General features: G+C 30.1%; 1 protein-coding gene across 1 annotated transcript in view; it reads left to right on the forward strand.

The window, feature by feature from the left end:
* The first annotated feature begins 6,583 nt into the window (after positions 1-6,583).
* LOC109811015 (calcium-dependent lipid-binding family protein) overlaps positions 6,584-18,060 on the forward strand; it is a 77,953-nt gene continuing 66,476 nt past the window's right edge. Inside the window, exons 1-11 of the mRNA XM_020374645.3 lie at positions 6,584-6,772; positions 7,258-7,339; positions 8,166-8,269; positions 8,648-8,743; positions 9,100-9,147; positions 11,154-11,204; positions 12,020-12,123; positions 12,265-12,382; positions 13,302-13,403; positions 13,539-13,739; positions 16,849-17,006. Of these exons, the coding sequence (XP_020230234.2) occupies positions 6,758-6,772; positions 7,258-7,339; positions 8,166-8,269; positions 8,648-8,743; positions 9,100-9,147; positions 11,154-11,204; positions 12,020-12,123; positions 12,265-12,382; positions 13,302-13,403; positions 13,539-13,739; positions 16,849-17,006 (1,079 nt within the window). The 5' untranslated portion in view covers positions 6,584-6,757. The remainder of the gene's footprint in view (positions 6,773-7,257; positions 7,340-8,165; positions 8,270-8,647; positions 8,744-9,099; positions 9,148-11,153; positions 11,205-12,019; positions 12,124-12,264; positions 12,383-13,301; positions 13,404-13,538; positions 13,740-16,848; positions 17,007-18,060) is intronic.

The raw sequence follows: 18,060 nt of genomic DNA on the forward strand, positions 1-18,060 counted from the left end.
TCACAATTTTTAATTGAACAAATTTAATCTCTCAAATATCATAATTGTGGAATTTTAGTCTTTCTCATTAAAAATTTAATAATTTTAAAATTTTAATATATATATATATATAATGTTTTAAAACTATATAATTGTTTGTTTATTTAAATTAACGTATGTATTTTTTTTAATGTATCAAATGATATATATTTACTATTACTAAATAAATAAAATTTATATATTATTAGTATTTTAATATTACTGATAAATTAATATCAATAATATTTTTACCCTTTTTATAAATAAACTAATAATTTGATAAATATAACTTAATATATATTAATATACTTTTACAAAAATATAAATATATAAGATCAGATATATATTTCTAATTAATATACTTATATTTTTGTAAAAGTATATTAATATATAACAAGTTATATTTATCAAATTATTAGTTTATCTATAAATATATTAATAATATTATTGATATAATATCGAAAATTATAATATACGTTAATTTGAATAAATAAATAATTATTTAATTTTAAAACATTATATATATATATATATATATATATATATTAAAATTATTAATTTTTAATGGGAGAAACAAAAATCATACTATTATGATATTTGAGGGACTAAAATTGTTCAATTAAAAATTGAAGGACCAAAATCGCGCAATTGCAATTCTTTAAGGACTAAAATTGTGCAATTAAAATCTTGGAGATCACAAAACTGCACAATTGTAATACTTGAGGGATAAAAAATGCAATTAAACCAATATTCTTAATTAATTTTATTAAAAAATATAATAATTAATAAGATAAAAGGAATATCACTTTATAATTTTTTGCAACTTATTTAAGATTAAAGGAATAAAATAATAAAAATTAATAAGATAAACATAATAAAATAAAATATAAAAAAATATTAATATATTTATTTTATTGGATATAATAACATAATTAAAATATAATTAATAATATATATTTTATAAAATTATTAATATTTTATATATAAAAAAATAAAATAAAACCGGAACGGCCCGTTCTGAAACTGGAACGGGCCGTTCTGGTGCATTTTGGGTGTGTTAATTTTGCACTTGGAACGGGCCGTTCCGAATGCAAAATTAACACACCAAAAGTGCACCCAGAACGGCCCGTTCCGGTTTCAGAACGGGCCGTTCTGGGTCCAGGTGTTTTCAAAAAAATTCTCATCCACGTGGATGCCACGTATGCATCTACGTGGCGTCCATGTGGCCAAAAGTTAACACCGTTAAAGCAATTTGGACGGAAAGTCCCACATTGAAACCAATTAATTAATTTATGACTAAATTGAAACTAATTAATTAATTTGGGACCAAATTGAGACCAAAAATTAATGAGGGACTAAATTGAAACAAAAAAAGATTATAAGGGACCAAAATAGGGTTTTAACCAATAAATTATAATTTCAAATATAGATGTTCAATATATAGGATATATAAATCGATCATTACTTTATGCAAAAAACTTTTGTTTAAAATATAACAAAAAAAAACTAAGACTTTTTTTTTATAAAGAAAATTGACTGAGATTTTGAAAGTGTTTAAAATAGATCTTTTGATATTTATATATGCTTCCTTACACGAATTCAAATTCATTTGTTGTTCACACTTCATATACAAGTCAACTTCTTTAACAAAATTTAGAAACATAAATTCATTCTTCTTTATTAGATATTGTCAAAACAATGATACCAAAATAATTTGAGTAATGTATATGAGCAATACTTATTAATCATAAATATACTAATCATTTTTGAAATGTTTAGAGCCGATTGTTTTGAAGTTTATATGAATATTTTAGGGGAATAAAATAAAATTTATAATGATTAAGAATGATACGAAATTGCAAAATTTTATATAAATTCATGAAATTTAGGTTTAAGTTTACATTTAACATTGTTATTAGATATCAATATCATTGTTTTCAAAAGACCATGTTCATGTTTATTATTAACTAATGATTTTTTTTTTTACATAAACTAATGATTTGTTGGAATATAATCTATTAGCAAATGTATAAATAATACATGTTATTATATTGTAGTTGCAATTATTAGTTTACAATTATGATGTAAGGGACATATTATATACTCCACGAGAATGAGTGAATAATGCACCATTTGAAAATTTGTGTTTGAAACACATTTAGATTCAAATTCAAATATATAAATAAAAATTATGTGTGAAAATGAAAATGACATGTGCAAATTCACAAGTATCTTATTAATTTTCTAAAAGAAAAAAGATATTTGAGAGTTATATATGAAAGAAATAATTGAAATTCTTCAAATTCTTAAAAGTATGTTTGTTTTACAAATTAAAAATTTATTCTCGATAATATTGAGTTAGGGATGTCATATTCCCATGTTTGTTTAGAATTTCATAAAAATATTTTCAAGGTATAATTTATTTCCAAGGAAATACTCATAACATGATTCACTTTATTTTAATTTCCATGATAGAAGATGCAAAATTGTATTTAATGTGAAAAGTTATATTTTAACTAATTTTTTTATTTTAATTAATTTTAATTTTTTAAATATTCTTAAAAATGTTAAAATTTCACCAAACATATTTTTAAATATTCTCGAAAATAACATTCCAATAATAATATTTTTAGAAATGTGCTTCAGAGAAAAGTCATAACACATCTAAACACCTCCTAAGAATGTGTTTATTTTGAGCAAATCACACATTCCAATATTCTTTCAACAAAAAAATAATATCACATGACTTTTCTAATTGAACGAGAAAATAAACATGTCTTAAAATCATAACAAATGTGAATATAAGGTTATTAAATGAGAAAAAAAAGAGTTGGTTATAAGATACATGTTCCTATGTATAAGAAAAATGAACAAAACTATGCAACTGTCTATAAAACAAAAAAAAAGAACAAAACTATGCAACTGCCATCTCAATGATGTATGATTAGTTTACTGATTTTTAAAATACATCATAAAAATCATACTAATTATGAATTTTATAAACTGATAATGTAATTTTTTTTATTAATAATATATAACTATTAAATCCATATAATATCTATTAAAAACGTATAATATATTCATGCTATTTGTTCATATCTATTTACATTGATATCTTTGTTCCTTGTTCTCTAAAAAAGAAAAATTAAGTTCATTGGCTGAGTCATATAACCTTTTAGTTTAACATGATACTTTTTTATTGATACTTTAAGAGAATAAAACCTCAATGTTATCATGTAAGGAGCTAATGATATTTAGGGGGGTGTATTGGATTAGGATTTTAAAGGACTTTTTTAGTAAAAAAAAATCCTGCAGATTTTAAAAGACTTTGCAGGATTTTCAAGACTTTTAAGATTTTGCAGGATTCTACAAGATTTAAAATCAGGATTTTAATGGATTCTATAAGACTTTTAAATCAAGATTTTAATGGATTTTGTGAGATTTTATGGAGTTTTGACATTTGATAAGATTTAAAAAAAATTCATACATTCAAATTTAAAAAGAGTCAAAGATAAAAATAATTAAAAAAACAATAATGTCTAGATAAATAATAATAATAATTCTCCATAATATTCTATCAACTTTTTATAGCATCCACTATCAATTGTAACAATTCATTGGAATCCTCCTTGGTCTAAGCTTCATAGTTTTCTTTCTCTTTTCCTTTTTCTTTATTATTTCTATGTGAATCTCCCATTTGAATTACTAAAACAATATATGTTGAAAACTAGTTATATAAATAATTATGGATAAGAGACAAAATCAATAAAATTATATTATTATTTTTAGAAGCACACCAATTATACAAGATCGAATATATCTTGGCTATCCAAATGGATCAAATATCTCAATCATTATAAAAAAAATGTAAAAACGAAAATATAGAAACAAAAGATAATTTTTTATATAAAAAAATTAATATATTCGATACTGAGAAAATATTTAGATTATAATCTTTTTATATAAACGGAAGTATTTAGATATAGAGAATATATATATATATATATTTTTTTAATTTTAGTTATATATTATATGATAATTTTTAACGATATTTATAAATGTAAATTATTCTAACAAATATTTTAACAATATTTCATTTTTTAAAAAATAAGCTAATGAAGGCATAAATCCTAAACCCTAAAAAATTAGATACTGCAATGTCTTATGTTAATTTTCTTTTTTAAAAATATAAAAAAATATTAATTTCACAATTTAAAAATAAAAAGAAAAATTCATAGTAAAAAAAATAAAATAATTTTTGAGTCATAAAAGGAGGGATAAGTGTAACAAATTCAAGGGAATGAGAGAGTTCGCAGTTTTTATGCTGAGAGGGTTCTTCCCCCAACTAAGATCTATTTTCATCTCATTATACTCACAGAAATCCTAACAAATTCATCTTATATATATATATATATATATATATATATATATATATATATTTAGAGAATATGATATCAATTTCATCTTTCACCTTTTTCTTTTCTTGACGTGTTTTATAAAAAAATTACCACTTAAAACTTGAAATTTCAAGCATTTTTTTTTGTTATATAAAGAAACAAATTCAACTACATAGAATAAAATAAAGCAAGTCAATTAAAGAGAACGAACAGAAAAATAGAGCAAGTCAATGACACTATCATTTACATATCAGAGTTTCACAAAATAGGAGAATGGGATGAGAACAGTACTACAATATTATGTATGAGCAATGAACAATAGAAAAATCACTTCAAACAATCCTTCAAAATCCGTTGGGTTTGGATGGGATTGTTTTATGAATCTGATATTTATAGATAACACTAGAAAGTCCTTTAAAATCCCTCTCACACAACAATCCTTTAAAATCCTTATATTTTTGAATACCAATGGATTGTTTTTAAGTTGTAAAAAATCTCAAATGAATACTAGTGGATTTTAATGGACTCTTTAAAAAATCTTGAAAATCCAGATTGAATACCACTGGATTGTTTTTAAGTGACATAAAATCCTAATTGAATACCAATGGATTTTTTTACTCAAAAAAAGTCTTTTAAAATCCTACAAAATCCTAAACCAATACACCCCCCTTATTTTAAGTCAAAATTTTATTTATAAGGTTCATAAATACCCATAAAAAGAATTCATTTTTAATATTAAAAGAGCTTTTAAATAAATATGTTCACTAAAATAAGATTTTAATAGTTGCAATAATTGTCAAACTTATTTGATAAGAAAATGTAAGCTTGAACCAAATAGTATATCATTTTTGTGTAAAGATGATAAAGAGATTTATGGGGGTGAGTGATAGGGTACCCATCTCTGTCAAATAAAAAACGCTCCACACTCTTCTCATACTCACGTAAATATTCCATAAATAAATATGTTAAATTTTATAAGTATTTACATATATTCATGGATATTTATATTTTTTTAAATTAAAAAATATTATAAAAAAAATTTAAGTTTGTATTTGATATTAATTATATTAAAATATAAAAAATAAATAATGGATATTATTATTTGAACTTATATTTAATATTAATTTTATTAAAATATTAAAAATAATATAAAAAATACAAAATAAATATATGGATATTTTTAACGATTTTACTTAATAAGTATGATTATTATCATACCTACTCTTATCCTGATTATAAACAAATACAAAAATATTCTATATCAATTTCTCACAAATATCCATGACTACTCATTTATAATTAATGACAAATTTTATCCATAAACATTCAAAAATACGATTTTCTTTTATCCTTGTTTGTGCTAACGCACGATGATATGAACGTTAAATTTTGTGTTTTTTGTATTTTCTATCAAAACAAAATTATGGTTCGGGAATGCAAGCAGAAAAATATGGAAGTATGTTCTTTTTAAAAGAAATTAAAATGATGACTTCCATTGTCTTGTTAGTTGTTATTCTGTTTAAAATAGTACTAACAGACAGCAGCAAAAGTGTTACTTGATGCCTCCATGAATAAAACAAAATAAACGGAAAAAAGGTAATTACTTTTAATAAGTTGGGCAGTTATTTTTTCAATATATATTTTTTTATTTCATCTTACGAAACTTGTCTGAACAAATTAGAATATAATACAAGAGAAGAAATTGCGTATCTATATATATCAAATAAACTATGTTAAAACTCTGTTAAAAATAAAGCAAACAAGTTAACAACAAAATCTAATCATACGGGTAATAATAAACTTGATGACTATTTTTTTTTTACAATATTAATTATGCAGGTAACAATACTAGTTGTCTTCTTCTTCAAAAAAAAGTAATGCTAGTTTTTTACTTGACAGCAAAAATATATACAAGTTATGTTTACAAAAGGAGTAAACTAAAAAATAAATTTAGTTACTATTGTAGTCCTGTTAAAGATATTTTTAATATTAAATATTAGATAAAAGATATTAAAATGATAATTAAATTAAAAATTAATAAATGAAAAGGAAATTAAAAAAAAGAGAAGAATATTAGTGAAATTAGTGGACCGCAAGGTCGGTGTCAGTATACCAGGTTCTGGCATTACATTACATGTCCCACTAATATAAACTTGCGAGTGACCGCGACCTATATAGTTGCTTTAGCACAAGCATTTCATTTCATTTCATTTCTCCATTTCTTCTCTGTAACCGTCCGCATCTCAAGATCAAGCCCTAATCTATTTTTTTCTCTTATCGCTAATTCCTTCATCATGCATCTTTTCCATTTTCACGATTGATCACACTCCGATTCCTTCACCATGTTCGAAGCTCACGTAAGATTTTCCTTCATCACTCTCTTCAGCCACAATCTCGAGCATCAATTTGAATTTGCTTGTGTGATGTTTCTTTCGTTCAAGAATCTATTTATATTCTCTGCTTGTCTTTCTTTTGTGCAAGAATTTCAGAGTTTAATTTAAATGTGTTTTCTGTGTGTTTTTGCAATGTTGTTTCTATTATCGTCGTTCTTTTAGCATGAACGTTGGACTTGCATTTAAAATTTTATGTGCTCCGGTGAATCCTTAACATCAATTTGAATTTGCGGTGCGTGCGTGAGTCTGATGTTTCTTTTGTCCAAGAATTTTGAACTTTAATTTATATTCTCCGCGTGTCTTTCTTTTGTGCAAGAATTTCAGAGTTGAATTTAAATTTGCTTTGTGTGTGCGTGCTTTTGCAATGTTACTTTCTATTATTCATCGTTCTTTTAGCAAGACTGTTGAAGTTGGATTTAAAATTTTATGTAACGTTGCTTTGTTGATAGGTTCTGCATTTGCTTCGAAGATATTTGGGTGAATATGTACACGGACTCTCTTCGGAGGCGTTGAGAATAAGTGTCTGGAAGGGTTTGTATTCTGCCATTTCCTTACATTTTACTTGGTTCTTTGACTGCATGCGCTGAATTGAAGAATACATTTAATAAGCTTGGTATCGATTTTTCTGTGGTACTATTTGCTTCACATGTTTAAATTCTACACTTTGTGTGGATGAGGTTTTTTCTTCTCCTTTTTCTTTTTTAATTTCTAGTAACTAGCAAGTGTTTTTTTTCTTCCTTTTTTAAAGTCCTCAAAACCTGGTAAACTTATGTGTTTGCATTGTGAGGTAGATTGATAATTGTGGAGCACGTTGTTTGGATGACATTGGATTTGCCCTAGTTTGGTATTCTCTATTTTTCCTCTTAATTTTATATTCCACATTAGAGGTTTTGTGAGTACAAAATGCAGAGTCAACTATGCTGGAAATATGCTCTTTTAACCGGTCTGCTTGTGGTACATTTGGCTGAGTGTAACTTTAGAGTCCTCAGATAGATATTTTGCGCATTTTTTATTTTTTAGATTTTTGAGGTCGTCAGTTTCATTAAGCTTTATTCTTTGGTTTATTTTATTCGTGGTGAAAGCATGCACCAAGTATATTCTAGATGTAGTTTCTTATGTTCGTTTATATTTTCATTACTATACACTTGTTTACTTATGTGCTTTTGTGTGAAACCTAATCAAAACTTCAGCCTGTGAATATCTTTTGTTGGATGATTTTTCAGAAAATGCATTGTTGGATTGAAACTTTCTCTTGTGGATGATGCTTGTGAAATTTGACGTTACTACAAAATGGTTTTGTGTATTCCATTGAGATGTTATGTTTAGTGCTATTCCAACCAAGACTTGATTACTGCAGGTGATGTTGTCCTCAAAGATTTGAAACTGAAGGCAGAGGCACTAAATGCACTAAAACTACCGGTTATTGTCAAAGCTGGGTTTGTTGGCACCATTACATTGAAGGTAGCATTTTGTCACCATTAGCGGTTGTCTGCTACCAAGTTTTGGGTCCCACATTTACCATTCATTGCATTGGGTTTGTTAGTCATACACATATACACCGTTGTGTGTTTTATACGTCTAAAATTATATGATATGTATAGATACATATGTACATACATACATGCATGTTTAGGTGTGTATAAAAATGTAAACATATGACATACAGATGTGCATGTAAGGTTTCATAATTGCAATGCATTTTGTTATATTATTTTTGTCAATGCTTTCTGGTTTACAATACCCATTTTTTTTTACCTTTTCACCCCTGCTTGAATTCATCCATGTCCTTTTGAATGGACTGTTTATATGATTTACTTTTCTGTTGCAAATGTAATATAGGTTCCATGGAAAAGTTTGGGGAAAGAACCTGTGATTGTTATGGTCGATCGTGTGTTTGTTCTAGCTCATCCTGTTCCTGATAGTCGGACTATGAAGGTACAGCAGTATTTTGTATTTGGTCTAATTAGGGTGTGTTTGGAAGAGGTGATTTAGAATTTATTTGCACTTATGTCACATGAGCGCTCATGTAAGTATTTGGGGGAAGCTTTTAAAAATAGCATGTGATATGTCCATATAAGCTTTTAAAATCCATTCTAGTATAGCGTATGAAAACAACTTATAACTTGTATAAAAACAGTTTAACCTTATTTTCTATTTCATTGTAAAATCAACTTATACATAAGTCCTTATATGGTAAGTACTTATTCAATAAACACTAATAAACTGTTTACCAAAACATGCCCTTAATACATATCTTTGTCTTTTGCTAAATTGAGCTTGTTTTGTTACAGGAGGAGGACAGGGAAAAACTTTTCCAAGCCAAGCTCCAGCAGATTGAGGTCAGATTCTATGCAGCTTTTGTGAAAATATCTTATTTATTTCTTTATTTTAGGGTCTATGGATGTTTGTTATTTCTCAATTGATTGTGCTATTTATAATTATTTTACCCCTTCTATTATTGTCATGCATTTTTCTCTTACATGTCTATTTTTGGTATGTAAACAATGTTTTCTCTTATACATTGTTTTGAACACTCTCTCTTATTAGTTGAAATTTATTGAAAATCAAAAAATTTGGTTGGTTTCACACACTAATGAATCTCTCACATGATTTTGTAGTTTTCAATAAATTTTAATCAAAGATAGAAGAGTGTGTTACAGTGCACATTCCTAGCACTCTTCTTTTCATAATTATATATTGTTGAGTGAATTATAGTGACCTTTTTGGAGTTAATGAAATATCTGGAAACAAAACACCCTTTTAATATTTGAAATTACAATGGTGATATGGTAATGTTTTGCAAATGTCATGGAGATGAGCATATTTATAAGTAACATGTACCAAGTAATATAAATAGAAGTGTGCTGTAGTCCTGGGTTATTGTAAATTTTCTTGAACAAATAACTGGCTTATTTTGGGATCCCCCCCTTCTTGAACTTATGTACCTTTTTTTGAATTTCTTTTGAGATACATTTAGCCTTTGAAAAATATCGACTGAATGTGAGATTGTTGTCTAATAAGATACTGGAGGGCTTGAAGCATTTTCCAGATTATGATTTTATGGCATTTTACTGGCTATGCAGTTCTGCATTGTACTTTATTGAAGAAGAATGCCTATATTTTGCAGGGTATCACTTTGACCTTAAGAAAATGTTTTTGGTTTCTCTTGATTTTGTACTTGAGGTTGCAAAGGAACTTTGATTGTTGATATGCAAACATTGGTCTGCTTCCTAACAATTTTTGTGTACTTCTCTTTTGCCCTAAACAGCTGGATTCATGCTTTTTCAGATCTCTAATATGCCTTCTTTTTTCTAATTATATTTTCTTGAGTAAATTGCTTCTCTCCCCCTAGAGAGGTGCTTTAACTACTCCATCCATCCCTCTATTTTTTTTTAAAAAGAATGTACCACTTTACATCCTTCCCCTAAGAAATGAAATGTGTTACACTTTAGTCCATCGTAATATATATGGAACTCTTAGTGGTAGCGAGCAACTATAATTGAGCCTTAGGGGCATGTTTCCTCTGCAACTTTTAGTTTCCTTAGCTTTGAATGCCATATTTTTGATTTAGGACTTTCTCAGACAAAGTAATGTTTTAAACAATATTACTTTTGGCTTTGGAACTTAAGCAAAAATCTTCATTTGATCTTGTGAACTTCAAAAGTCAATAATAGAAGTTTAAAACTCTTTGCTGACAAGGCTTATGAGTCACAGAGATAAAAACTGTCTCTAAGAGTTTTGTTCATGTTAAAACAAACTAAATTAACACGTAAATCTCTTGGGGTAGGGGCTACAGCTTTTTAAAATAGTGGGGGTGCAAGGTGTGATTTAAACATATCTATCAGGAGAGGGGGGGGGAGTGTGATTTACCCTATTTTTCTATTATTAAGAAAAGAAAATGGAGGTGTTGGAGAGGGTATTTGCTTATGGTTGGTAAACTTGAGCATAGTGTAATTCACAGTGGATGAAGATATGTAGAACTTTGATTTGTTCTGTTGTTTTTTCTTGGCCTTAGGCTGGCATTTGATATTAAGGATTGTCTGGTATCTTATAGAATCTGCTGTTCCTCTTCTAACATTTCTCCATGTTTGAGTCTTTTTCTTTTTAATTCAACTATGGTGTCTTTTCTTCTCTTAAATTAAGCGTTCATTTCATCATGTTATATTTTTAAATATTAAAAATGATAAAAGTTAGAATCAGCTCAGCTATAAGCCAATTTGTTTTTGTATACCAGATTTGTTTTTACAGCTCTGGAGTCTGTTCATTTACCTTATTTCTTAAATTGTCTTTCGTAATATTGTTTTTGACTTATAGTCCCTTTTTTCTTTAATTAACCTTCATGCAGGAAGCAGAGTCGGCCACACTTGATGCAATATCCAAGTCTAAGTTGGGAAGTGTATGATGTTGTAATCTGGCTATTCGTTTTGGATTCATTTGGTTCTATGTTTAATTACTCATTTTGTTACCAAGTTGTTTAAACCTTTGAGTGCTCATGTAACGCTTAAGGTCATATATGTCCATGTATTTGTATATGATTGGTGGCAGTTATCTTTTATATTGAAATAAATCTGGATGAATGTGTTGGGTTTTGACTTGCATTTTATAATTAGTTATTGTTAAATTGATTATGTTTCATGCTTTGCTTTCATGTGAGGCTATATTTGAAATCTGATATTCAATCATGCTGGAGATGAAAAGGCTATTAATTTAGTCATCTGTGAGAGGATATATATAGAAGAGTAGGTTTCCCATTAAAATTGGAAGAATCTGTAAATAGACGCATGGCTAAAATGTGATTCATTTTTTGGTTTCTTACGTATAATTAATTATTCTACATTGAGGATTTTGAAAGTTCCTATATTTGCGCTTCTTTATGTCAACAGGTAAGATTTGTTTAGATGTGAGTTGTAAGCAAAATATTAGAGCTCTTCTTGGAGTTAGTTAATGATAGCAGAATTGAATAATGATAAATCCAGTCTTGTTGTTTATTGATTGGATAGTATATGGGTCAAAATTTAGATGTACAATGTAAAATTGCATTTGATTGGATAGAGAAAAATTAGAAAAGACAGGAGAGATACCATTTTGGGGTGATATTTTATCTGATATTTTGATTAAGGGAGAGCATATTTGTATCTCTTTCTCTACACATACAATCACAAATGCACTCATACACAGTTGAAATAACATGACTGTTATCTTATCTTACAGCCGTCTTCTGGAAATTCATGGTTGAGTTCTCTAATTTCTACAATTATTGGAAATCTCAAGATATCTATCAGCAATGTGCATATCAGATATGAAGATTCAGTCAGGTTGGTTAATTAGTACCATTTTAATTTCCTTTGCAGGGTAAGTGTACATGAAAGTTGACATTTAATTTTTTTTTTTTTTAATCAATGATATTTTCATTTTACTTTATTTCTATTTGCTTATGCTTCAAGTGTTGTTTGCAGCAATCCGGGCCATCCATTTGCTTCAGGTGTGACTTTGGCTAAGGTTGCTGCTGTTACAATGGATGAACAAGGGAATGAAACTTTTGATACAAGTGGTGCTTTGGATAGGTTGAGGAAGGTGAGGAGTCCGTTGCTATGATAATTTTATGAACAACATTAAACGTTAATTCTAACTTGACAAACCAAGACTTACCAATATTGTTTTTAATGCAGTAAAGCACCATCTTTTTATACGTTAAAATATTGTGGTTTGTATACTTGTCCTTTTTTATTTTTCCTATTCGTTGGTTGCATAGAATTGTCTTGCAATATTTCGGAACATTGTACCAAAAAATAATTTGGAATTTAGTGGCACACCTACATGTGGTGATAGAATATGTGTGTGGTTTTGTTATCCGTTTTTGTGTTAGTAGATGATTCAGCTCTTACTCATCTACTAGCTTCTAGATAGTTGTGCTAGCTAACATTCAGTTATGACTGCTGGAGTTAGTTACAAAAATATTAAGTGTCATTAGCTTCTAGTAATTGTAGCCTAGCCTATCTGTGTATAAAGGTCTGTAACATTTTCTCACTGTAAAAAATCAATAAACATTTTCAGTTCAGCCCTTGTCTAAGTCCTTTACATGGTAATGATCCCAAGGCAGGTGGTATTCATAATTCCAGAAAAAAAATGGATCATATTTTGCTATATTTTCCAATAGCTAGATGGTTTGAGTTGGGAGTTTGGTAGCTTCCTGGGATATTTCTGGCTGGTTTATTGTGGTTTTTATAACATGATTTCAGTAGAAAATTTCTGTCACTTGATCTTTTTCCCACTGTGGCCCATGCATGGAGTCAAGCAGAGTTGCAGTAGGGATATTAACAGAGCCAGTGCTTGGTTCCTAAAATGTTTGTGTCTATTTGATGTAGTTTGATCCTGTTTACCCCAATTTTTAATTTAATTAAACATCTAGCTTAGAGTTCAAGCAGACTTATGTATCTTTTCACTGAGTGCAACTCATTATTTTAGTCTGACAAATATTTTGTTCTCACTGTAGTCAGTGCAACTTGAGCGACTAGCTCTTTATCATGATTCTGACCAGCTTCCTTGGGAGATTGACAAGAGATGGGAGGATATCAGTCCACAAGAATGGATTGAGGTTTATTCTTCTTTTATGACTTCCATCTTCCCATTCTATAAGCTACATATATATAACTGTTGACTGCTTACTCTGATTGGTATGTGTCTTTTGCCTTTTGTTTCATGAGTTTTTTCATTTTTTGTTTTGTACTAGATATTTGAAGATGGCATACATGTGCCTACTGATGATCATAAGTTGGTAAGTAAGTGGGCTAGGAATCGCGCGTACTTGGTTTATCCTATCAATGCAGTCATGCAGTATCATCGTCTTGGAAACCAAGAAAGAGTTAATCCAGAAATTCCATATGAGAAAGTTTCGCTTGTCCTCACAGATATCTCTCTTACTCTTACAGAGGTATTTCTTTTATTTATTTGATTTTTCTCTAGAATCAATTCTTGTTTTGGTGCTAAACAAGAACCTAATTAAGAAGAGAACTCTAGAAGCTCGGATACTTAGAAATTAAAGCATCTTCCTTGCTTGTATTTAGTTACTTGCCTGTATTGAATATATTCTGGATATCATATAATTTTTATTTGAATTTTTATAGGTGGGAATGAATAGCATTAGAATCTGGCAAATGATGGTTGTCAGTTGTGTCCATTTATGACTATTAGTTGACTATAGCTGAATATTTTTTTTTTTTTTTTTTTTTTTTCAGTTTTCGTCCTTAGTCAAGTTATGTTTCAAGTTTTTTTTCTTCTAATTTATGTTAGCTTTGTAACTAGAGTTAGTTAGCTGTTGAGTCACTGTATGATTCTGTTATTAAGTTTGTTTGTTGTAATTGTCTTAGTTAGACAATTCTAGTATTTTTCCTTCTATAGTATATACAAGGCTGTAAATAGAGACTCATGTCAATGTATCACTCGTTCTTAGTCAGTCAAATATACTATAATTCAAATATGGTATGTAAAGCCTCTCAATCCTCGCTCATGGCTTCTGCGCACAACCAAGAACCGATACATGTGCTGCCATTGCAATTGCACTTCCAGCATAATGGTGATTCATCATCTTCGACTTTGACGAAAGTTCTGGTTACGTTTTTGCAAAAATATTTTTTGGGAGAAGATTTATTCATTCTTTCATCATTAAACTTGCACTTGTGCTAGACAACTGCTATATGAGCTTTGTCATTCTGCTTTGGAAGATTGTCTAGTTGCTGAGTATCTTCTACGAATCAAAGCCTTGATTAATGAGCTCTCTTCGATCGGCAATCTGCATCGTCGCATGAGCATTTGGATGCAATTCTTGAAGGTTTGCCTCAAGAATTTGACTTAGTTATTGCATTGGTTGAAAGTTGTCTAGAACATATATTCATTGAAGAGGTTAAAGGTTTGATCAAGAACTTTGTCTCCAAAAGTATCGAAAGAAGGTTTCCATTGATGAGTGGCTCTAGAGTCAAGGTACTAGTTTCCATTACTGCAAGGTTGAGTGTTTGTGAGCATAGCTTGAGGAGATAGTGTACTGACTGAGGTGATGGTGAGGGATTTATAGTGGTTGGAGGTGGACGTATAAATTGGAAGGAGGTTGGGTTTGGCCTCTGGTAGTGGTAAGTGTTCTTGGAAGGATAGGACCATGGCTGTGGTGGATATTGTTGGTATGTAAAGTCCATAAGAACTTGAGGAACAAAATTGCCTTCAAATCGATGATAGCATACTGAGGCTTCATGTCCTTATTTATGACATACTTGACATTGAACTGCAGAGTAACGACCTCAACCACCATGATCTTCACGACCACGACCACGACTATCATGACTCATCGACCACTGCGATAACCAAAGAACTCGTTATTGTTAGGATTTTATGATTGATAAGAATTAGGCACATCTGAGATAGTATTCTGAGCTAGATTTGCTTGTGGTTGCGATCTAGTATTAGGTGCAGAGCCTTAAATGTGATTCATCGGGGCTATGGGCTTCTTGAACTTTTCAAGACATGCTTCATGAGTGAGAAGAATAGTTTTAGCTTTGTCAATCGACAATGGTTCAATCTTGCTGCTAATGAGGGAAACAGAGGATTTGCATTCCTTTGGAAGACCTTTGATGATAACATCAAGATGTTCATGAACGGAAATAGTGTCGCCAATCACAATTAGTGCATTTATCAATGCTTGAATTTGAAGAAGATAATTGAAGATAGTGCGATTTTCAAGTGATGCATTCTGAAGCTTCGATCTAAGCTATCATGCTTTTTGCATTGGTTTGCGAGTGAAAATAAGTGTGAATTTTGTCCCATAGGATGAATTACATCCAATTACTCTGGTAAGCATCTCCTTGACATAGATGACTGGAGCCAGAATAAGAGAAGTTGATCTTGTTGCTCCCATGCAAGGTATGCTTCCCGGCACAATCTTCATTTCGATTGATATTTTTGTGCAATTTGTGGATCGATGAGAAAGCGTTGCAACTGATGGCCTTTGATCACCGGTTCTACTTGCTGACATCACCACAAGTAGATCTTGGAGTTCAATTTCTCTGGAATGGAATTTGAAAATATCACCGAAGAAGAGTACATTGTAGCAGGGTGTGGAGGAGGGGGAAGGAGGAGAAAGAAAAGGAGAGAGAGTTTGTGGATCAAACCTTGCTTTGGATGCCATTTTAGAAAATTGAAGTATATTGTTTTTTGAATATTTAGTACAAGGAGATGCAACTATTTATATAGTTGCTAAGAGTACGATAGAAGCTACTCTACACAATCTTGACACCTGTCAATCAAAAACAAACCTAACTAACAGAACAAAACACCTGTCACTTACATAACAATGACTGAGTAACAACTCTAAGAAACCAACTAAATATAACAGTAGCAATAGTTACATATATACGGAGAAAGAAGAAAGAAATACAGCGTAAAAGTCTTTACTCTAATATTCTTTATTTGCTTTTGACTATCTTTATAAGATTTTATATTGTTTGTTATCACTTTATTTCCTTTTTTTTCTTTGTTATCACTTTCTTCCTATTATATTTTTCATTTTGATAAAAGATGAAAAATTATTAAAATGAAAAATTATTACTGTTGAAGATATGAACTGGAGACACTTAAGAAGGATCATGAATGATCTCTAACTTACATTTGTTAGATATGCGGAGTATGTATTTATATTAAAGAAATACATCAAGTATGAGTGTGGTATGATTTGTATAAGCTATACCAATAATAATCATGTTGGGATTTGATTAGATTTTCATTATTTATGTTTTTTATTTCCGTTATTATATTTCTGACTTGTATCAATTTCATTTTCATCCCTACAATTAAGGAATTATGTAATGCATTTCTTTGAATATAAATAAAGCTGGTGGGGACTGTCTTCCTCAAGCATCATGATTAAGTCATATCCTTATTTTCAAGTACTCAGTTTGTTCTAACTATTTACTTTCTAACTTCACTTTCTTTAACTCACCCTTTTCCTGTGTATCTTTGAAAATATTGTTGTTTACTTGTTCCTCTGTGAAATACAGGCTCAATATTATGATTGGATCAAACTTCTTGAAGCTGTTTCAAGATACAAGACATATATGGAAGTTACTCATTTACGACCTGCAGTTCCCATCTCTAAGGCTCCTTATTTGTGGTGGCAGTATGCTGCACAGGCTGCACTCCAGCAGCAACAGAAGTGGTAACTTGAATTTTTTGTTTTGTTTCAATGAGTTATACCTTTTTGTTAATGGTACAGAGAGAATTTTGAGAGAGAAGGTTGCAGAGGAATCTATTGTTATTGATGTATTTTCTGTAAATATGAGAGAGATACACCTGGTCATTTATAGAGCTGTTGACAGTTGGCTTAGATATTAAGCGAAGCCTCTAGACATGGCTTTCACAATTACAACCCTCTGTGAGATTGAGAAGGGAGCTGAAACACCTAGAGTTTGGCTCTTATTAGAAATCTGGTGGGAGAGAGGGGCTTTGTAAGGAAGTTGGCTAATTGATCTTGGGCAGGAACATGCAGTAGAGTTAGAATTTTTCTGATGACCTTAGTCCTTGCATGGGTGACATGGTTGTGAGCTACACAAATGGTACTTTGGTTGTCACGATAGATGGTAGGAGTGGACAATGAGACCCCAAGTTCAGTGAGCCGGGTTTCAATCCATAAAACCTCTCCAGTTACTTGAGCTAAGCTTGTGGTATTCAGCTTCTGTGCTAGACCAGGCAACAACTAGTATCTTGTGGGACCACCGAGAGACTAGGTTTGGACCTAACTATACGGTAGCACCAGAAGTTGATCTGTTATTATCAGGGTCTGCAGGTCAATTAGCATAGTATAATGCTTTTAAGTAAGAAGCTGATGAGCAGCTGCAGTAAGGATCTTAAGGCCAGAGAATAAAGTGCCATTGAGGTACCTAAGGATATGTTTGGCAGCTGTTAGTGAGACTCAAGAGGTGGAGCCATGAATTGACAAACTTCATTCACTGGATAGCTGTATAATGGTAACATATTGGAGAGCCCCCACCCCAGACCGCTAGAGTGTAGGATCAGCCTGAAGGTCAGTGCCATTTTTGAGATCTTTCAGTTAGATGGCACAGGAGAGGAGATATTCTCGTCCTCAGTCATGTTGGTTTTACGCAGAAGGTCTCTGATGTGTTTTCTTTGAGTTAGAAGAACAGAACCATTAGAGAGATGTCTGACTTCAATGCCCAACGAGTAGTCAAACTTGCCAAGTTGTTTTATAGCAA

The sequence above is a fragment of the Cajanus cajan genome, chromosome 5 (genome assembly GCF_000230855.2).
Source record: "Cajanus cajan strain Asha chromosome 5, NIPB_CcT2T_4, whole genome shotgun sequence".
Classification (NCBI taxonomy): domain Eukaryota; kingdom Viridiplantae; phylum Streptophyta; class Magnoliopsida; order Fabales; family Fabaceae; genus Cajanus; species Cajanus cajan.